Source organism: Xiphophorus maculatus, chromosome 9 (assembly GCF_002775205.1).
Source record: "Xiphophorus maculatus strain JP 163 A chromosome 9, X_maculatus-5.0-male, whole genome shotgun sequence".
In the NCBI taxonomy this organism is placed as follows: domain Eukaryota; kingdom Metazoa; phylum Chordata; class Actinopteri; order Cyprinodontiformes; family Poeciliidae; genus Xiphophorus; species Xiphophorus maculatus.
In genome coordinates this window covers 8,650,211-8,673,356 of record NC_036451.1, presented here as the reverse complement: position 1 = coordinate 8,673,356, position 23,146 = coordinate 8,650,211, and the positions used below count along the sequence as shown (strand labels likewise).

General features: G+C 37.0%; 1 protein-coding gene across 1 annotated transcript in view; it reads right to left on the bottom strand.

Annotated features, from left to right (window-relative positions):
* gmds (GDP-mannose 4,6-dehydratase) overlaps positions 1-23,146 on the bottom strand; it is a 173,969-nt gene that overhangs the window by 28,249 nt on the left and 122,574 nt on the right. Inside the window, exons 8-9 of the mRNA XM_005802297.3 lie at positions 17,115-17,233; positions 16,710-16,806 (exon numbers count right to left, since the gene is read on the bottom strand). Coding sequence (XP_005802354.1) covers positions 16,710-16,806; positions 17,115-17,233 — 216 coding nt within the window. The remainder of the gene's footprint in view (positions 1-16,709; positions 16,807-17,114; positions 17,234-23,146) is intronic.

The following is a 23,146-nucleotide window of genomic DNA, read 5'->3' as shown; positions in this document are numbered from 1 at the left end:
AACAAGTACTTCCAAAAAGACTCTTGTTGAAAAGTATGTGGATTCAGAGGGTAAATCATTTTTAAAGGTCTGTGCTTAAGTCATTAAAAAGGGTCAAATTCCTATTAAGTTGATCTACCACATGCATGTGTCCAAGCTGACAAAGAGCATGCAAGCACAGAAATGCACCATAGCATTATTTTACTTTAGATTTGGCTTATTTCAAGGATGTGGAAAATCATGATACGCATGTTCCCGAAGGCAAGAGAGCCTCTCAAATCACAGCTTATATGGTAGAACATCGATCTCAGTGTTAACATGTGCAGGTTGGTGAGCTGAGGAAGTAAGGTGTCCTCAAAGCAGACCTGCTTTTGATCCTGTTGTGGTTTATCAGGATGTAATCTGTTTCAATTACAGCTTGACTGTGAATACAACATGAGGCTTAGAGTTAAATATCAATAAAACTGGCAGGCAATCATTAAATGCACTTCCACACAGAATCCCTGTATGTTTACCCTGAACCAGATTCTGTGGCTGAGTTTTATTTTAGCACAGTACATCAGCACTTTTATGTACTTGCGCAGAGCAAACAAGTGCTACATAATGAGTAGAGAGGGAGGAAAATGCATAATGGTCTCATGACACTGCCCCACATAATCAGACAGGAAGCTATGATATGTTTCTGAGATCATCAGATTAGCGGCCATATGGAAATTTGAGTGCTGAGATGAGGAACATAATGTCCAAAAGCTGATTAAAACTCCAATTAGCATTCCAAAAATATTTGACAATCAATCTTGTTTCAGTAAATCCTTTATTATGAAGCTGGACATAATCAACCTTAGTGACCCGTTCAATTTAATGGTAAATAACCTGAATACTTAGAGAAGCATTTATCCAGTAGATTTAACAAATGTATGGTTTCCCTAACTTGCCAATCGACAAATTCACAAACTGAATAGAAATATATGTTCCTACAAAAGCCATTACAAACACATAACTTAAACATTTTGAATTATGCATTTGGAAAGAATTTTGGGGGGAAATCCAACCATAAGTATGTTTATGCATTAAAAGTAGTGCTACAATAGCAAACCGTATCAAATACTTGCCCCCTCGTCCCGGTTCAATTTGATTATTTAAAAAAGAAAAAAATAAATAAATTGCATCAAATTCTCAAAGACATGCACTGGTCAACAAAAAGCACAACAAAACGTGATCTCAGAGTTCATGGTAATATGTTGTAAAAGTGATAATAAAGAGTATTCAAAATTCCATGTCATAAGTCACGAAATTCAAGGTCCCTTAGACAGACACCTTGTAATTATTATATAATAATGTCACAAAGATGATTAAAAGCTGCCTGGGAAGGTCATGAAACAAAAACTGGAATATGAAAAATAAAAATATAAAACTAACAACATGAGGAATTGATTACAATAAGCTGTCTCATATTTAGATACGTTAATAAGAGAATATGGCTGAACAGCTCAAACTGTATGAAAACTGAAAAAGCATGCATAAAAATGTGAAACTGCTACTAGGATGTCTTTTATTGTTCTCCATCATTTTCCTGCCAGCCCACAGTAACTCTGGCTGTCAGCGATATTTCCAGACAACTAGATTCATTACAGTGAATCATCTTGGAAAAAACACCCCAAAACAGCCCCCCACAACTCTTGGGTTTACGAAAACCATTTCAAATAATGCTTGTATTTAATATTTTGTTACAGTGAAAGTCCTGCAGGCCTCTGTCAAACATCCAAACTCAACGCTCTTAACCGGTTTTGTGTTTCAAGTCCCATAAATTCCAGCGGTGGGGCTCGATAAAGCTTGTTCAGTGGATAAATCACGCTGCTCATAAAAGACATTTGCTTCTCTGTGTCTGTCTGGTGTTCAAACATTCACCTCCATCCATCACCGAGCCAAGCTGTTGTCAGAACTCTAAGGTCTCGCTTCTAATTCTCCTTATCGCTGGCTTCCACTGAGAGGAATCTGAGGAATCCTAGAGCTCCATCTTTTTCCGCAACACCCAATATGACAAGGTGAAACACAGACATGTGCTTCTTTTAAAACACAGACTAATTTCTGGCACATAATTCGAACAAATTGATTCCAGATGTTGAAACTAACCACTGCAGCAAAGCAACAAGTGTGGAGAAAAACAGAATAAATGACGATGATGTGTGAATCTGAGCGCAGGGACAAGGTCTACATGATAATAAAGTCAGAAAGTGGCTGGCAGCCGACAGCCACCTCTCGTTTTAAGACCTGTAGTGCAGCTTAGGAACTCCACCCAGTGAAACAGCTCGAGCTTGCTGCCTCAGCGCTTCTCCATCCAAATGGCTGCGGTTCAGTAAGAGGTCTTGCTGCCTTAGTCCTGAGATGAAGCACCTCAGAGAGCCAGCAGTCTTAACCGGCCCCCTGGCTTCCGCCACAGCCTCTGACTGACACCGCTGCACTGCCAGGGACGTAAAGCTGGATAATAATAGCTGCTCATTCCTCTCCACCCCTGCCGCCCAGACAGGGTCAGAACGTCAAAGACCATATTTAAGTGAATGATAACTGACAAATGAAGGTGAACGCTTCAGCACACAACCTCAGTGAAATACGATCTATGATTCCAGTTAAACATATTTAGCGGGTCATAATCTTGGCAGGTTACTGACTCTGACTGATGGATTTTGTGACAGCTTGGTAAGAAAATAGTCCCTTTAAATGGAAAGCTTCTGGTCTACTCATTATAGAAGAGTGCAGCCCAATGCATCATTAAGCTGCTTGTTTGCAGGTGCAAATTGACAGCGAGTAAAAATAAGTAACGTATCACTACCATAGCTGCAAGTCACTGAAACAAATTGTTGACAAGCTATAAAACAAGAGTACAAATTAATCAAGAGGAAAAATGACCCAAAGCCATCAGCTAGGACCTTATGAGATCCATATTTTGTTTTTTCTGATTATATGTCTTCCAAGTAATCAAATCTACTTGGGGTAGGACATTTTTATTTTTGGATGTGAAAAGTAGGAAAAAAATGAAAGTCATTTGACCAAATTCATAGAATGTAAAGTAAAAAATGTTATACATTTTCTGAATTTTATAATTTCCCTGATTCAAACTGAATTTCCTGACTTGAGGCCAAAGCCAGATCTATTGGCATTGGCTGGTTGACATTATAGGTATGTGACAATCTGCAGCTTGTAGATGCATTATTTTGGACTAACTCTGGTTACAAAAGTCTTGTATCCAGCCTGGGCAAGAGGAGTCACAACATGTGGAAAGATTTATTTCTTTTTTTTAAATGAATTGCAATTGACTAATTGTAATTAATAATTGTAATTAAGTGTAATTGTAATTTAGTAAAATCGGTTTACAATTGAACCTGGCACTTTTGCACTTGTATTTGATTTTTAGCTCTACAGAAACCTAGAATGAATGAGCAAAATAATATAGAATTAATTGTAACTTATTTCAAGCAACACTTGAATAAATTACTTTTGTCTTTGTCAAAAATATGGTTTGCTATGAGCTAGAACACAACTTTTAATTATTCGCTTTGGAGATATGCATTCTTTTTTTTCTTGAGACTGGCATAGAAATATTTGTAATATTATAACTAGTTGCTTCAAATGCAAAACACAAAGCAGGCAAGTTTCAGCTAAGATACAGGCAGTCAAACAGTCCCATTGGTTTAGGAGCCTCTTCAGACTAAGCTCTGAATTGGATACCCATGCAGAATTTCGAACTAATACTGGGAAACTGAAATAGCCTCCATATTTCAGGCTTCATTGAGTAACAGATATTAGGCAAAAACAGCAGACCAAGTTTTAGAATCTCTGGTGCTCAGGGACAGTGTATGAGTTACTGCCTGCCAGGACCCATAATATTATTAGCACGCATGTATAGCAGGGCAGACCTGTTTTTCCCATTGTTAGGATGAATACTGTCCAACATAGAGGGCTCTGACAATGTGGTTTCTAGAATATTAGGGTTTCTTATTACGTCTGAATGGGCTGTCTCAACCCAGGTTCCCTAACTGCATCAGAATTTAAAAGCTACGATTTACGTGAAGATGGGGTTGCATAAAAAATAGCACAAAAAACCTGCTTCATAAAGCTCATAACATTTTGATCATATGTAAAAATTAGACTGCTCATTTTGTGTGCTAGAGACTCACTACAAGGACCCTGGGAGGGGATTTATGAGGTCTAGACCGCCTGCATGGAATAAAATGAAATTCAAAACCCACTAGTTTTTTTCATTCAGGCCTTAGCACAGCGTGCCTTGCTTCTGCTACTACCCAAGGTACTGCACTGAATGCTGGGATGCTTTAACAGTCTGCTGCAATTTGTACTTCAGTCAATTGTTCTAGCCTGTTTGTAATGACAATTTCAAAAGACTTGAACAGAATCAGAAGCTTATAAAGCCACAACATCATCTAGATATTCACAATTGTTTTTAAAAAATCTTCTTTTACTCTTGTCACTTTGCAAATATAAATAATTTTTATTAATAATAAGTGACATAAAACATTAAAGCTTGACAAATCTATGTCTATGTGTTCTTGAAAACGTTCATAAGTGTAGGCTGCTTAAACGGAGTAAGGCATGCTAAACTTATAAAAACAAAACAAAACACTTAATCTTATTTTCCTGGTTTAAACCAAAAATTGAGAAACATTCATGGTTTCAAAAACAGAAAATGTATGTACGTATGGTGTATGATATTTAGGTCTATTCAAACTCATGCATTGCATATTATTTATTTATTTATAAAGAAGACAAAGAAAATAAAAGTTAAAACAAATTATCATGCCTAAGCTAATAAAAGCTAGTTTTAAGGTTAGGTGACCGAACTTATGTAGTTCACAGAAACAATTTGAAATAAAGTCATACTCAGTTATTCTGATTTAATCAGTGTATTATTTTAATAAATCTCCTAAAAAATAATATAGTTGCATTAATTATATGTGGGATTGCAACTTTTTTGTGATTATTTATCTCCATAATTAAAACCAGCAAAATAAATACATTGATAATACAATCGTTTAGTACTGTATGTGCGTACAAAATGGAAGTTGGTGCAGACAAAATGGCAATCCATTTGCTTAAAATGGCGATACAAAATAGCAAATGGTTGAATTGACTGAAAGATGACTTTTGAATTACTGAGCACAGAGCCTAGATGTTCTGGCATGCAGGTTAATGTGGAACTAGGGCTGGGCGATGTATCGAGTATACGCGATATTTTCAATTCACAATAGTTAAAATGGCTATATCGCAACCATCGAGTATAAATAGTCATCCAAATAATAAACTTTCGTCGTCAAATTCACTGCGACTATGAATGCATCACTAGTGCCTCCCCCCTCAAAACCTGAAAAATTTCTACCAATCACGCTGCACGGAGAAAACAAACATGGTGACAGCGAGAGTTTGAGGCGTGCGGCTGAATGAGAGGGTTAGGGTTAACCCTCTCATTCAAAATGTAACCCCCTAATTTGCCAAAATTAGGTAATTTGCGAAACATGTTATACAACTATTGAGACAAAAGGTTGTATTTCACCGAATAATCAGACTATTCTTTTACACGCCGTTCATAGCCACGCTGCCACGGTAAAACTATTTCGTCAAAGTGAAACCTGAAGATGTAGGTATGATTCATTTAGTGCTGTGCAATGGGAAAAATAACTCAAAACCATTCATTCTTTTTTCTGTTCTCTGTCGGCTTTACAATACATGCAGACTCGTTCCCATAGCAACTGACAACGCAACTTTATGTATTAGGATTCAGAACCAAAACACTCAAACATTTCCCCCACATAGAAAACAACATTCAGTTAATTACAGTTTTATGCTTTTAGACTTGATGTGTATTTTGCTTTTATTAACAAGTGATCACTGTGATAGATTAGCCGCCATTAGCCACCTAACACAGCGGTGGTTGATTAGATAATTTAAACACCTGCTTTACTGATGCTCTGTCAGTTTGTGTGGGTCGCCTTTTTATTTTTATGCTGAACCAAAACACACCTTATGCCACAACACATCTATATGTTAAGTTTGTCAAAGTCAACCATCATTGGCCTACTTCTCTCTCCCTCGTTATTTTTGTCTTAGTTAAAACTTATTTCTCACCTTGTTATCTAGTCATAGTGTAGACAGTTCATAGCAAAACACTGAATCCCTTTTTTATATGAGTTTACATTTAAATCTAGCAGGGAAATGGGAGCTGGAACTTGTGTGGATGACATCATGCTGCAAGGCGTATAGTTTAAAATAACATTATAGCTCATTTAAGAATATCGTGATATATATCGTGTATCGTGATATAGCAAAAATATATCAGAATATTAGATTTTCCTCATATGCCCCAGCCCTATGTGGAACAAGGGTATTCCTATACAACAAGCTTATTAGTTGGCTACAGACAACAGCTGATGAGTTGTTTTTTTTTAATCATTTCGTCCAAACATCTCTTAGCACTATTTACGATCATTATAATGAGTTTTACGGGATGTATTAGAGTTGACTGTTTAATTAGGTCTATTGACAACACATCTAGTTTTTCTTGATAACAAAATCCTAATTAAAGGAGAAACAAATTAAAGTTTCTCCTTTAAAGAAAGAAAGTCAAAAGGATTCACACCAAAAGGAAAAAAGGCAGATCAAAACACTTCATTTGAAAGCCATAAGGAATGCATTCAAGATAAATGTTGATATCTGACTGTGTCATAGCATACAAGAGTGCAATTGTCCTTTAGGCTGAGCTACGCCTGACAGTGCCAAACATTATTTAGAAACTACATCAGTCAGGTATGCCTTTGTCTCACTGATTACCTCAACAGGTGGGTCAGCTATGCTGCCAACTGTCATAAAAAGTTACAACACTTAGCGTTTTTTATTTCACTGGATCACTGGAACCATTGTCTGAGCTTCTCATCATGTGACGACATGACTGATGACGAGAGAGAATATGCAAGCAGGAGAGGCTCTGCTGAATTCGTTAAGCTCATCTCACTGCAGGTATGACAGCCATCTGGGGCAAGAAGGAAGCTTAGGTTTGCGAGTTTCGCACATGCGGACCTGGCCAGGCAGTTGACAGGTGCAGAGGGGCGGTATGTCAGCAATGTTATTTTTAGGAGCTTTTTATCCATAACTGCTCCCTGGGTTTTGGAAGAGGAAGGTAGAAAAACTGCTCTGGCAAATTGTCATGCATTTTGCCATGTGTTACGTGTTAGGTCAGAAGGAAGAAGTTAATTTTCTCATGTTTTCTAGGATGTCTCAATTGAAGTCATCTTATCTTTACAAAAAATCTGAATTTACAGCTTTGGACTGTGTTTATTTTTTAAAAGCAATGCGATTAGTGCTCAAGGGCATTACCCCTAGAGCCAGTAAACAATGATCAATGCACCACTAAGCAGCTACAATGCATCAGATGTTGCTACAGAAAGTTGTACAGGGCCACAGCAAACACAACAAGAATTACTTTCATGAAAGGCTTTCTTTTGCATGTAAACACATAAATCTTGACCTGCAATTAGAAACTGTAACCTTTTAGGTGTCTCGCTCAGTCACACAGACTAAAAGATGTTGCATCAATGGTATGCAGCACTCCTTCCATTTGCACTTGTTTGTCACTGAACAAGCACAAACTTGTTTGCAAACTTGTTTAAAACAAAAGGATAATCCGTCATGTATTGACAGCACTGCAGGGAATGCCGGTACGTGACTCTATGAAAGCCTGATTTATGTTTAATACATGGGAATTGTGGTGATAATTCCCTCCCATCAGTCAAAACATCTCACGGAGATAAAAAAAAAAAGCCTCCCACTCATGCCACTGCAAATTGGCATTCCGATGTGATCATGCAATCCTGTTGTAATTTGGTTTTATAGAGAGAGGCTTAACTGACTTAAAAGAAAACGACTAACTGCACCTCTCTTTACTCTAATGAGTTAAGCTGCTGTGCTTTGTTCCTAAATATAAAAACCTAATTATCTTTGTTGGGAGGTTCTAATTGAATATTGTGCTTAAAATTCTTAAGATATGAATTTCTTATCATTAAATTTTCAAAACAAATCTGATCAACAGCAACATGCTAAAGAATATTGTACAATAAACAACTTAACATTGCAAGTCAAGAACAGGTGCTACTACCTAACACACCCAGCTGCCAAGATGAAAATCTCCCCAATCTGTCAATATACCAAGATGACATCTAGATCTTAACGATAGACGCCACAGTGAACTGAAATGAACTGCTACTGAGCACCAGGCTGAAAGATGTCATAAAAAGAGCATGCTTTTACTGTAAAATGCCACAGATCAGGTGTAGATATAGGAAAACAACTCCATGCTATGGTTTCAAGATTTTAGGTAATAATGGAATCAAGCAATTGCAAACTCAGCTGAACTACAACTGCAACACGTGACCTTTAACAAAAAATTAGTGTGTGAAAATGTAAGCACACCCTTTAATTATGTACATTGTAGTAGAACCAACTTCGCCAGTAATAACTTGCAGTAAACAGCTTTTGTCTTCTGTCGTGTCTGCTACTTGCCTCTCAAATCAATCATCAAGAGATTAAGGGTAATTTAGTTTCTGACACACTTCTTCTGGATATCAGATGACTCTCACAGACCGGGGGACCAGAACCTATTTAGGCACTTCATGTGAAAGACGTTGGAAAAAAACAGAGGTGTAAAAGTCAATTATACTAACTGGTAATTTGCTTAATCATCGGTGTCCAAACTCTTTGTCACTGGCGCCAAAAATATTCAAGTCAAAAGTACCCACAAGCCACAGAAATAATAAAATAAATACTAAATCAACAAACGTTATGCTGCTATTTTATTTTTACTTTGTCTACAATAACCGGATAAAGCAAAATTTAGATTAAACAAATAAAGTACTCTGAAGAAAAAAGAATGAAATGTTTTTTAAATGGATTTAGATATATATTTTTTGATTTTGCATGTTTGCCTTAATAATAGATAGCTATACAGCACATGGTTTTGGAGAAGGTTTGACAAGTGAATTAACCAAAAGCCGATTTGTAAATACAAAATTCTGTCTTTGACAAAACGTTACTGGACATAAGCAAATTTAAAGCACTAACTTTTGAATACTTTGTACTCTACATATCATTTTCCATTAACCACCAGGGGTAGTGGGCCAGATTTGTACCATTACTGAATTGCAGATGGAGATCACAAAAAAAAGAAGAAAAATCAGGCTAGGGGCCTCGGTTGGCCCAAGAGCCACACAGCTGTCATCTCTGCTTTAGAACCATTGAGAAAATCCACTGAAACTCAGCAAGGGCACCAATCAAACAGTCACTTAGATTTCAGATGTCAGACATCCTTGGCAATGACTGAAAGACAGCCTAAAGGATGATTATCTCATCCTTCAGATGGAATTTAGACTGAATAAAAAGCTGTGAAAAAATTTGCCAAACTAAATTTGATCCTGAAAAGATTAAGGAAACCACTTCAGGTGTGAAGAGACAAAAAATGAGGCAGAATGTCGGCAGATGTCCAAACATTATGTTGGTGGAACATCAAGCACTAATGTTTACCTGTCTAAGAAAATCCCCACAGGGGATCATAGCTGTAACAGTTAAATTCTTTGAAAGTGCTTCTTTGCAACAGAGATAGAAACAGAGTTTCGGAGAGGACTGATCCCAGTGATGAAAAAAGTTAAAAATGTTAAAGGAGTGATTTTCGAGTCTCTCACCAGACCTGAAGGGATTGGTAGAGTAGTCCCACCCCCTCAGCCTTAAATCAACTTGGCCTTATTATAACTGAGCTGACTGTGAAACAAGTTGACAAATAGGTGTTAAACAGTTGGGATAGGGTGCAGTACATGGCTTTTTAACCAACAGCACAGTGGACTTATTGGTTTTGCCACACAAGAGCACAAAAAGGGAACAAAAGAAGCTGTAACAATGCATTTGAGAAAAAAAAATCTGCATTGATTAACCTAAAAACTACATTGACCTAATGTACCAAATATAAAGCAATGGCTTTTCTTGTGCCTTTTTGAGAATAACCAAGAAGTAGATATCTACAGAGGAGTGTTTTATTTGATGGAGTGGATCTTTAATCTCTAGCCCCTCATAAATTGATGTTCTTGTTAATAGTGTTACTTGTGTGTGGCGTTAGACAGGAGAACTGTCCAGAAAGACAGTTCTCCTGTCTGCCTGTCTCAATGAGTTAGGTTATTCTGAGCTACAGTTTCTCTCTAGTAATGCTGCTATGGGCGTAGGCTGCTGGAGGAAAAACTGATCTCTTTTGTAAACGTTCTTCTTCTACTGCTCTCCAATTTGTATTGTCTGCTTTTATTTAATCAGTTAACTTTATGTTTCTCTAAGATGTTTTTCCTTAGCATTGAAGCTACATCTGGTTTGATGTTCTGTTTGGCTGTGGTGTCTTCCTTTTGGAAGAAAGGAGAGTAACAGTTGTGATAATGCTGCAAACTACCAAATATTCTTCCTCTCTAAGCTATTAACTTTTTGCTTTTTTTTTTTTTTACTTAAAAAAGTATTACAACAGCTCATATGTATCTGCTCTGTCTTTTTAACCCCCCAGTCGGTTGTGGAAGATGACCACTTGTACTTAGCCAGGTTCTACTGGAGGTTTCTTCCTGTTATAGGACAGTTTTCTTTTCCAAACTTGCTACATGCATGCTCAGTGGGCGACTGTGGCTCTTTGGTAGAGTGGTCATCTTGCGATCGGAAGGTTGTAGGTTTGATTCCAGCTTCCTCCTGCCACATGTCGATGTGCCTCTGGGCAGGGCACTTAACCCCAAATTGCCTACCAATCTGCGTATCGGTGTTATAAATGCATGCGTGTTTGTGAGTGCAACTGGGTGAATGTGACTCTAGTGTAAAGCGCTTTGAGTGGTCAAAAATTACTGGAAAAGCGCTATATAAGTTCAGTCCATTTACCATTTACATGCATGCTCAGTGAAAAGGATTACTGTTAAGTCATTGACACAAGAGATTGTCTTCTGTTTCTCCATGGTTGTCCTTGCTGCAAGTCAGTGACTTGATGCAATCTGCTGGGTTTCCTTTGACCATAATCTTGTTAAATTAATTTGAATAATGAACTGAACTTAATGCACTGTTTGATAAATAGTATTTATGATTGCACCAAATTTCCTTTTTTTTTTTTTTTTTGCAAAGAGCCTCCACACAATGATTTTGTGAATTGATGTTATAAAAATAAACTAAACTGAATTAAACTTGCATTAGCTTTGGCTGTCACTAACCACAACAATCACATGCTGCCAGTTAGCTTAGTGGGGTCATATTCTTGCAATAAATGAAAGGAACACAATGAGAGATTTGCTACAGGAAAAAAAAAGCATGGCCATGAAAGCTCAGCTGGCTGTGGGACATGACTGAAGTGGTTCACCCGTAAAAAGCAGAAAAGCCTCCAAAATAGTCTTGTCCTTGGCCATATCATGGTACTATATTTTAATGAGAATGTAATAAACAGTCAATGGTTTCAGTAAAGTTTTAAAGAAGCTTGACTGTATCTAATACAATCATGATTTTGAGCAATCCTTAAATAAAGGACATGAATCCAAAATACATTCATTTTAGTGTTAAAATAATATCAAAATATAAAACATTTTGTCTACTATGGCTGTAGCTGTAGTTTATAGTATGATTGTATGCTTTGCTTGATTAATCTTCAAAATCAGAACTTGGATCTGGGAGCGACCAATGCTCAAAATGCTAAAACATTGATTGATATTACTAAAACAAGCCTATGCCATTACTTTTCTCTCCACGTTATGCATTCAAACATTAAATGTATACTGAAACAAAACATGTTAAAACAGTGATGTGTTCCAACACTTTCAATCCAATACAAGTAAAACAAGCTGCAGATACACTGTTTATTTTTGCAACTTTTACAATATTTAATATTCATGGCAGCCATACTGAATTAGAGCTAGTGTTTGCTTGGGGAATGTCGCTTCCAGGGGTGTAACCATTTGGTCTTTATGCTTTGAAACCCAGAAAGTTCTGATAACAAATATAACAGTCCTAACATGTTGTGTCCTCCGATATATTATTTATCAGTAGATGCCAGATACAAATGGATTGCACAACTCTGCCTTTTCTAAAACTAGTAACAGTTAACAGATGCTCAGTTTATTCTTATATTACTTTCTTTCAGACAGAGATAGAAGTGCAACCGACTAAGTTGCAGAAATGGCTTTGGAAAACTGCACACACTGACAAGACGAGGAGGCTTAAAGACAGATTGACAGACAGCTTCCCATTTATCACCAGTCGTCCTGCTTGGTGTGAGAGGTTGGACAGGAACCACGGAGTTGTCACTCAGCCCACAGCAGTTTATGCCCTGCAGTGACAAATGAACTATGAGATATGACAGCTAACTTGTATTAGCACAGACGCACACAAGAGTCAGCATGCAGGCACTGCCTAAGTGAAACAGCCGTGCTCTCTAAAGCACAGAACGAGATGATCTAAAATTGGGTTTATAGCAGTAATTAGAGCTTAATTAAATATAAGGCTTTGCTTGGCTTCTGTTTTCATCTGACCATTTATATAACATTTTACCTGAAATCCCCTTAAAACTGTCTTAGTAATTTAGTTTTTGTGCTTCTGACTTGACAACTTGAGATATTTTTGCAAGTTTTCCACTGACGTCGATTTCTATTGTCACTTGAATGCCAGGCATATTCTTTAGTTGACTTCCTGTGTCAAAAATATTACTCAAAGCATTCTACTTGTTGGGAGCTAGATTGCCACATGCATGCATAAGACAGTTTTGTGAAAAATCAAGAACTGGTTTAAACCTATGCAATTTTCTTATGAATTTTTTTTCTATCCATCTTCTGTTCTAGATCCTCTTCATTAGATAACTTAGAATTACATAAAAAGAGGTGGTGTTTTTTTCACCATGTAAATCTTAAAAAAAAAAAAAAAAAACGTCCAAAAGTAACAGTAAAACCTAAAGATAAAAAACATTGCATGGTTATAATTCTGGACATCATTAGGCAACTGAAACCAATTGTAACCAGTTCAGCACAGGTCAGAGTGGCACCCCTGAGGCTGCTTACCTGAGCCAAACCGCAGTGCAGGTAAAATCCCTGCAGTGTGTCTGGAACAAATGATGGTTCCTCCATGCTTTGACAGTTGGAGCAGTTTGAAAAATTAAAAACAAGTCTGACGGCTCACATCACATATCTTTCACTTTCACGTCTCCAGAAAGTGTGGGTAGTTACATGTTTTCCAGATTTAACTTTTATACATCGTCTCATGTAACCACTTCCACGGTGAAAGACAAACCTGATTTAACCTCCATGACAGAGCAGAAACACACAAGAATGGAGAAAGGAACAAACATGTGCATTTCACCCACTTACAACCATTAGAGCTTGACTCTTTCTGTCCCCAGGGTTGCAAAGGACAAACACTGACAGGGATAATGATGAATTACACATATTTTAACACGCAGCCTGAGGTGACAATGCAACTATGCCACGCAAACTTTTTTGCACAAAGCCCCCAAATGGAAACACATCCAAATCTTCAGAGATCTAAACAGCAAGCATGACACTGGATGTGTATGAGTCAGCTGGAAGCTCAGGAAACACACGGCACCCACTCGATGACAGGTATTTCCACTCAAGGTGATCCACAATGGCGAGGTATGAGCACAGTGTCAGCCATTTCCTGTTTGAGAGTTCAAAGGTTAAACTCTCTTTGGTCTCTTTTAGAAATAAGGAGACAATGAGGGTCTACCCACTGTAACTGAACCGTTGTAACCTTGTCGTTACTACAAGCTTTAACCTTTGAGCTACTCGTGATAGAAACTCTGCATTAACAAAATGCTCTTAAATAAACAATACATTTAAAATCAGTTCACATTTTAAGGAAAGATTTATAGATTTACACATGTAAAAAAACGGTCTATGTAATTGTACAAACATACACTTTCATATCAACAGTCACATGAGCCTGCTGTATATCCCATGATGACACTTTAAGATGTTTTGCTTTCAAATGGAATGAATGGTTATTTATGTTAATTTTTTCATACAGTGAAACAAATGATTTCAAATTCTTTGGAGGCCTTTTTCAATCAGACTGAGATACCGCCATAGTGTTCTTTCTGCAGGTTTTTGTTAAGCCATTTGATCTCAGTACTAGATAACACTTGACAGCTTTAACTGTATAGTAAAAAATGTGTCAGTCTATGAAGCAGTATGCAAAAAAACTTCTCTTAATAAAGTCAGTTTTTTATCCACCCTGAATCTTCAAAATATCAATTTTTCATTAGGTTCAGGTGGCCTGATATTTACATGTCGATTGTAACCCATCAGATCTCAGAAACACAACAGGATCAGCATTACAGGTGATACTGCCAGGATGCTGACATATCACAAAAGCAACACCTTAAAGTTTCTTGGCCCACAGGTCAGTGTTGACTCGATCAACTGAAGGTGTAGTTTTCAGTGTGGATTCAGGGTTAAGACCCTGAATGAAGGAGTTGACATGCACAAAGAATACAGGCACAGGTGTGTAACCAGCTCTGCCATACCCTCAGCAGTCAGTCAGCAGGACCTCCTTTTTAATCCCCTGCCGTCACTCAACTGAATCTCAACCTTAATCTCAGAGGACCAAAGCTCATGGGACGGGGACTTCTGGCTTTTAACCAAGAGTTTGATGCATAATCAGAGCCACAACACTTTGGGGTAACCTAATACCATCAGCAAGGAGTAGCTGCAAAGCCCTTTAGAGCCCCTAAATGCAAGACCCACCTCCTATCTTCTGAGACAGATGCATGATGTACTTTCTGTTGCACAAGATAGCTTGCTCATCCACAACTTTGTCATTAGAGTACATACAGCTCCTGATTGATCAGGATTAGCTCCCAAGCGAGGTGACGCATCAAATACATGACCTCATCATTAAAGGGATGTTTTTTTGGTTGGCTTTAGTGAATATGTGCAGCCTTTCTGAATTCATTGACAGGATACAGCCGACATTACTCTTACAGAGGTAGGCTGGCTTGTTCCCAGCAGCTTTAAAGCATACAATGAGCCGCCTGAAGCTGTCAGCTGCACCCTTTATAGCTGATAAGTGTATGTTTTCAGACACAATGACCGGCAATGAGATACGTAAAAATATAAAAGAAAATTAAAAAAACAAAACAAAACCTATTTCTCACAAGGTAAGGTCAAATATATAGAGATATACACTATAATGTGAGATAAATTTAACAAAACTATATGGATTTCACAATTTTTAAAGCATTGTCGTACTTCAGCACCCAATCATTGCCTGTTTAATGATTGGACCTGTTAAACTGTCCAATCATTAAACAGGCAAAAACTTGAAGAACTGTAAATATTAAATCTAAATGAACTAAATTAAATGGAAACCTTGACGACAGTCAAAGTTTACCAAAGCTTTGACTGTAGTCATGAGGTTAAAGGTCAGACATTTTGACACTGGGACATTTCGGCAAAATTTAGTTTTTAATTTAGTTGATTAAATTGTAACCCATTCACACTAAAAGTTATCTCAATGCACTTTACGAGACAAACCATCTCCAGAAATATACACTTAAATGCAGTGCAATCAAATAATAAAAACAAAAGGTTTCCAAATGAGGAATTATTAGATCTCATATTGGTCATGATTCAGTAAAAGTTTTAATTTCAAATCTTTTGATGGATGTACAAGAATTAATGTTCTTGTTTACAGCTTTTCTAGCCTCTAGAGAACTTGTTGTGATATGGGTGTAGACTCAAGCTTTCTGTGTCTCTGCAGAGATAAGGGGCAGAAAGGTAGAAATCTTAAATACAAAGAAGAAGCTCACCCTGGTTGTCTCTCCAAAGCAAATAAATGGAAGAAGAGTAACAGTAGAATGATTTAATTTAGTCTGAACTGAGCCCTATGGGTTCTTTCCTTCTGTGGAGAATTTAAAAACTTGTGTCATCAGCAAAATAGTGCTGAAATCTTATTTATGAAAAAAAATCCAGTTTGAAAGATACGTCAACATAATTAACTGCCTAACAATATGTTAAGAAAAAGAAACACAAGAGACCATGACAAGATTTCTATGTGTAAAAAATTAAGAAAAACTTAAGTTTCATTCTTTTTTTTATGTATTCTGTTTTGATTGTTTATTTTTATTGGTTTCTCTTCTATTGCACCATTTTGTATCACACTGTGAATGTGGCTCTGTGTTAGTTGGTGTGGGAGGGTGAGGAGTGGGAGAGAAAGTGTAAAACCTTTCACAATCTCATATAGTGCATTAATACCATACAGTATTTGCAATGGACTAATTTGAACTCTGTATACTTTTTCTTTTAATTTTGAAGAGATGTGTGTTTATTTCTCGTTGTGAACAGAAAAATATTGTTTTGAAGGAACATAAACTGAGTTCATGAAAGGACACAAACCTGCATCCCAAAATGTAATCCTCTTTACATCTCTCTCTCTCTCTCTCTCCATTCTTCCTCTTTATGTGGAAGAATGGATTAAAATTCTTCCACACTGATGTGGAAGACTGATAAATATTTCCAAGTAGTGTTCAGCTGACACAACTGACACAGATAGCAAAATACACTATAATAAATTCACAGATTTGTTTTGGATATATAGAAAAATATGTTTAGTTGAATAGTTGCATGTAAAAACGCTACACTAAACACACAATAAGAAACCTGGCTTACCACTTCAGTGGGACGGAAGAATTTTGGGTCCACCTTCACGTGTATCACACCGGTCTCTTTGCAACGGCCAATCTCATTTTCATCCTTCCCCTCCCACCTGGAATATGATAAAATCCACATAAAGAAGCTTTCCACATTTTCTGTTTATACTTTTTTGTACTCCATGATATTTTTGCAGTTTCTTTCTTTAAAGTTTTTAAGACAAATTGGAACCAATGCAACAGGCATTATGAACACTCAAATACTCTGCTTTGACTGCTCGACAAAAAAGGAAAAAAAAAAGGCAGTAAGTAAAGCTTCCATTTTCAAATTTAAGGTATTGAAGTGAAGATATTATTCTCTCTCAGGCTGTGATCTTACACATTATAAAAGTGACCTGTGTTGTATTTGTGTGTGAACACTCACACAATGGTCTTTCCCACATGTTTAAAGGCCTTCTCCACAAACTCCCTCACGCTGTGAACCTCCCCCGTGGCGATTACAAAATCGTCTGGCTCCTCTGACTGCAGCATCAGCCACATAGCCTGAAAGAGACAGAAACAGGGAGGTCAAACCACAGAAAGATCATAAAGACAGTTTGGTGCTCCACTCTGGACACTGCCCAGCTCTACTCTGACAGACAGGAAGTGAACCTGCGACCTCTGAGCGGGGCACTCGCTTGTACCTCTTTCCTGACGTCACCAAGGAGACTCATGGGACACAAACTGTGGGAAAAGATGACCGATCACTCCCAGATCACTCCCACAGGCCCCAGTGCACTACTGCCACACACAAAAATGCACATGTGGTCTTGAAAGCTCAAGCATTAAGAAGCGCTGCACAACTGTTTTAAAAAACACTGTGATAATGTTGCTACTCCCAAAATACTCTGTTATATGGGGCACCAGCAGAGCAGAACTGCGGACCTCTGGGACATTCAAGATAGCAATAAGAGAGTCATAAGGGACACAAAGACAGACAGACAGATGTCACTAAAATCAAAGATGGCCACAAAACTAGCTTAATATGAGCCTAATTGCAATTGGCATTGTAAACTGTATTAAAACCTTTCTTAACTTAAAAAATATAGCATATAATATAATTCAGTTTGATTCAGCATATTTATTTCAATTCATACAGCAGTCATGGTGTGAAAGTAAGTCATATGCTATTTCTTCCTAGGGTATACTAGAGCAGGAAAATAATGGATGTAGTTTTCTTCATGGAAAGCCATTTAATTCAAAATTAAATAAATAACAGTTATTACCAAATAATTAATACTTCATCAAATAAATTATTGTCAAAATTGAAATAAAAACAAAATGATTATGTTAGAATATGTTCTCATCTTAATTTGTCTTTGGGTACTTTTGTGTTCTGTGTTCATGTTTTCTGATTTGCTTTGAAAGGAACAGCTACAAGTTCGATATCCTGCCACTTTCTGTTTAATATTATGTGCTTGTTGTACTGCAGTTGTCCACTGAGACAATGAGAGCAAGTTCTTTTGTGTAGGCAGCACTGTTCTGAAGAAGAAGCTAAAACCCTGTAAAGTTAGCAATAATAGCTACCTGACGAAAAGAACTGTGGTTCACTATGAATATAAGTACTGAACAAAAAAACACAACAGAATATGAAAATAAAAATACATTTTTAGTAGGAGTAGATATTTTGTCAATCACAAATACATTTATGGTGTGTTTCACTAAGTGAATTGAGTTATTGGAATACTTAAAGTTTTCAATGTTATTTCAATTAAATGAATGGATAACTTAACTTAATGATAAATACTTTTTACTTTCTAACTTTTCTTTATATTTGCACTGTCACATGCAATAAAGTAAAACAAATCCGTTAAAACGTAATTCTGATAATTGGTAATAAAAAACAATTGTTTTGTGTTCCATTCCTGTTGTCCAACAGTTTGTTGAAATACATTTGTTAAATGTACACTTAAAAACAAATCTTAACCCATACACACTTCATTGTGCCTTTCCAACTATTAATTAGCTTAAGCAAGGCATTTTACTCAGGGCTATTTTCCCACATAACTGTGGTTGGGTTACTTTACTCTCTACTGTCAGCTTAGCCTTTTGCAGAACATTCTTTACCTCAACTGATGAAAATGAGGGCTGCTGCACAACAGTTACAGGTTCTCATAATTTTTTAACAGAAATGAAAAAAGCAGAACTAATTTGCTGGAAAAACTGCCCCAGAGGAGTGTTATCAAGACAGTTTATGTGCTCCACTTGCAACAGTAGCTTGCATTGGAATCTGAACATGTGTGCATATGGTTGCCACATCAGGATGCTTTATGATGTGAAGCAGAAGCTGTCGGCCTCAGTCAGAGCATTTAGCAGATGCTATCTTCTCTCTGCAGTCATATTTATTGATGTCGTTCATTAATGTAAAAAAAAAAATTCAAAATGCTGGACACCAGAAACTCCTTAATTTTATTTCTGTGATCAAAATCTACCTCTCAAAGGCATTAAAAAAAGATATTGTTAATCAATTCTTGTGATTAACATACCTAACATGGATGAGTCAGCAACTGTGAGTCATCTTTTTCTCCAACATTGTTTGGCCACTCAAGATAAAGTTATTTCAAAGTTATACATTAAATCTAAGTGCAAATTAAAATGACAGATGAATCAATTGGCTACAGTTTCCTCCTCATACATGTAGAATCCAAAAGCAGATTTAGAAATATAACTGCAAAGTTCTGGACTGATAGGTTATCCCTTTATATTCTTCTTCCTGGCAGCCAGTCTTTTCTGCTTTCCTATCACAGTAGTTCTTCGGGCTTTCTGAAAGTTGGTATGTTACGGAACTGAAGGACTATATTAAGGACTATATATACTAATTGTGTTACAGGATAAGCACATGGAATGCAAGCGCACACAAACACACAAGAGTGGTGATGGAATGAACTTCCTCAGGGAGGCGAAGCCTTCCTATTTGAGGATCGTTTAGGGTCATCTGACCGCTCAGCACTGATGACTCCCCTGAGCCTGACCTCTGACCTCTCACTCCTTGGCTCCTGATGAAGAAAACAGATTCTCTCACACTGTCACAAAGGCCAAATATGTCAACCAAAATGTTGGAGTGACTGAGCAACAAACCAATTAGAGCATGTTCTATAATAATAGCAGCATCCAAATCTGATTATAGCTACTTCAAATATTTGTGCTGGTTAAGGTGGGGAGGAAAATATTATCGTACATCTATTTTTTATGTTGATTATTGGTTTAAGATGTGAAATCAGACACAAAAATCTTTAAACCTCGCAGAAATGATTAAGTCAACAATAACTTGATTCAAAGATTTTATGCCAAATACAGGTTTACATTATTTGTAAACCCATAAACATTACAGGTAGGTACATTTACAGGTAATGTAAACCTGTATTACATTACCTGAAGACTCCATAACTTAATCTCAGTAAAATGTCAAACAAAATTTTAATAATTATGGAAAATTTTGATATTGAAGAAAAAACAACAACTTTATTGACATGATTCTTTGTTCTGATCTCTATTCTCATAAATTAAGAGAGTGATTCACCCCAGATCAAACCAAACGCACACAGGAATAAAAACATGCGACACAGAGAGCAGATCAACAACAATTTGAGAAATTTGCTGTTTTTAGTAGAAAGTTTGCATTATGGAATATTTTTGGTCCTGAACAAGATTTCACATTGTGCTGAGTGCAACTACAGTCAGACGCATAGAAGGCACAGCTGGCACAGTGGTTCTGTGTTCAATTGTCTTTTGTCTGAAGGAAGACACAAGCCGATCTATTACTGCTATTCACTTTGTGTTGAGTCTTTATTTTTCATTTTCACTGAAAGTTCATTCTGGTTCAGTGATCCTGTGTTTGTCAGTGTCTTGCTCCTGGATGGAGCTGTCCAGAGAGCTATTTCTGCCAATAGCTATGCGTACTCTGATTTTCTGTTCAACAGAAAGTACTACTGGCACAGTCCCTCTGTGTTTGGCTGTGTTTTGTTTATGAATGGAGCCATTAACTGAGCCATTAATCGTGTACTTTCAGGATTTGTGAAAAGTGTAGCGTAGAGCAAGAGCCGCACATACAGAGGCTATTAGTCCTCCATCCAGAGGTGGATTCCCGACCTTGAGGCATTTCCTACATTTCTTCCCTCTCTCTCTTTCTCTCCCTCCATTTCCTGTCTGACAGTGGTTCATAAAGGAGACAAAGAAACAACGTTCTTTACCTTTGTCTCTTTGTTTTTATTTCCCATAGAAAATAACCCTGACTTGTGACTATGCAGAGTTGTTTCTCTTTTCTGGTTAACTTGACTGACAGAGTAATGTTGCCACTGACTCTTTGTACTTTGTTTTTCCTTCTAAAAAAAGTAATCTTACACCTCTCCTTTTGGGTTTGATATAATTTGTTTCTATGCAGCTGGATGTGAATGAGACCCATTTGTCTTCATAAGTGCTACGAGATTATATTTAGTGTGAATTGGCATTATGTAAGTAAACTGAATTGAATTGCATAATTCACTTAATCAACACATGGGACACAAATTCCATCAAAAAGCCGCACTACAGATGTTAAATCCGGTCTGAAAATTTCTGTCTTTTGTTTTGAAAGGTTTCAGCTTCCCTGTGTTCTGTGTGAACAGAATTAATTATCACTGGAAATTGTAAAACATCAAACACTGACATCTATACTGTAATACTGTTTTGATCATCTGACTGGCTGATTATTTGAACTTGTAATGAAGCAAGCTCTTTCCTTCTCCCTTTCCTGCAAAGCACACTGATGGATGTGTAGCCCGCAGTAAACTGGATGGTCGTGATGATGGGAGCTGGGAAAGCGGCTCCGCTTCTCCTGCAGCCAGAGAAAATGTTTACGGCAGGAGCTGAGTGATATGGCCTCCGCTGATTTCTAACCAGGAAATGTAATAAATAATACGATGTGTATTTTTATTGTAGAGGGAAATAAAGTGAAGTGAAATATGTGAAGACTGTTTTATTCTTCTCAGTCTGCTCAGAGCTTTGGCTTCCGACCTTCCTAATTTTTTATGTTCCCAACTTTACGCCAACCCCTTTTCCATTTTTCCCCCACTGCTGTCCCTCCACATTCTCAGGGCTCACAGGATTGCACTGCTTCATTAGCTATCTGATAAACAGCTCAGAGGTTCAGCCCCTCACACCGAACCCATACCTTCCTGTTCACATGGCCACAGCATGACCCTATCACACACCCCACACTCGACTGCAGCTCAGACAGACCCCAGCCTCTGCAACTGTTACAAATCCCTTCATATCTGAATTATACTCTGATACACACAGGGGAAAATTCAGATACCAGGGGTCAAAAACTGGCAAAACACAATAAATATTATTTCAAAATTTGAATTTTGGTTCAGTTCTTGTTAGCTTGACTTCTGAAAGCAAACAAAATTTAAAGTTTTAAATTTGGCGAATCTGTTCAACAAACAACTGTGCCAGGTTCAATATTATTATCTTACATTTCATAAAAACAAGCAATCACTTTAAAAAAAAACAAACTGAAACTTTATATACAAATCTACAAAGAAAACCTAGAACTGAAAGATCTATAGAGATTGCACAAAGAGGAATGATCAAAGATCGTATTCTCCTTATACTACAACCTTGTTCAAAACTAGAGACAAATACTAAATTAATAAGGTTTTGGAAAGTATTACTGTCAGTATTACTGACAGAACCGTCACAGTTCTCAATATAATAATATAATATGATGCACTCTATTCTGTTCCACATTCCCCATCTACACGTTAAAACAACTTCGTACTTGCTACCAAACCTCTCAACCCGAGTATCCTTTTGATATAAACTGCCACTTAATGACATAAAAGAGTTACTAAATTAATGTTGGATTGTTTATGTTATTACCATTCAAACAGAAAGCACCATATGCATTAAGGCAAGATGCTTAAGATTGCAATCTGCTAACCTAAGAAGAAACTTACTAAACAAAAACAATGTTTCTATAGAAAAAAAACACAACAACGTTTGGTTGACATACACAAAGTGCACTCTTTCTAATTTTATCATGATCTATTATATTAAAGCACTGCAGAAAGATGGATGAGACAGAGTGCCATAAAAGTTGCATAAAAGAAAAAAAAACACAGTTATAGGAATGAAAAACTGGGGACAAACTCAGAGCACAGTCAGCTAAAACCTCCTGCTGTCTCTTCAGCTTATGCAATAGATCTGACTCTCCGCTTGAGTTTTTCCTGGTTTATCAAGCATGGTTTACAAATGTGTCTATCAATAGTGTATGGTGAAAAAAATCCACAAACCTTACACAAACAGAAACAAATGTAGAAATGTTAAAAAAAATAAACAAAACCCAAAACACTATTGAAAGATTTTTTTTAAGCTTGCCTAAAAAAAAAAATAAGATGCTATTATCAAACTCTTCAAAAGAGAATTTTTTAGAAA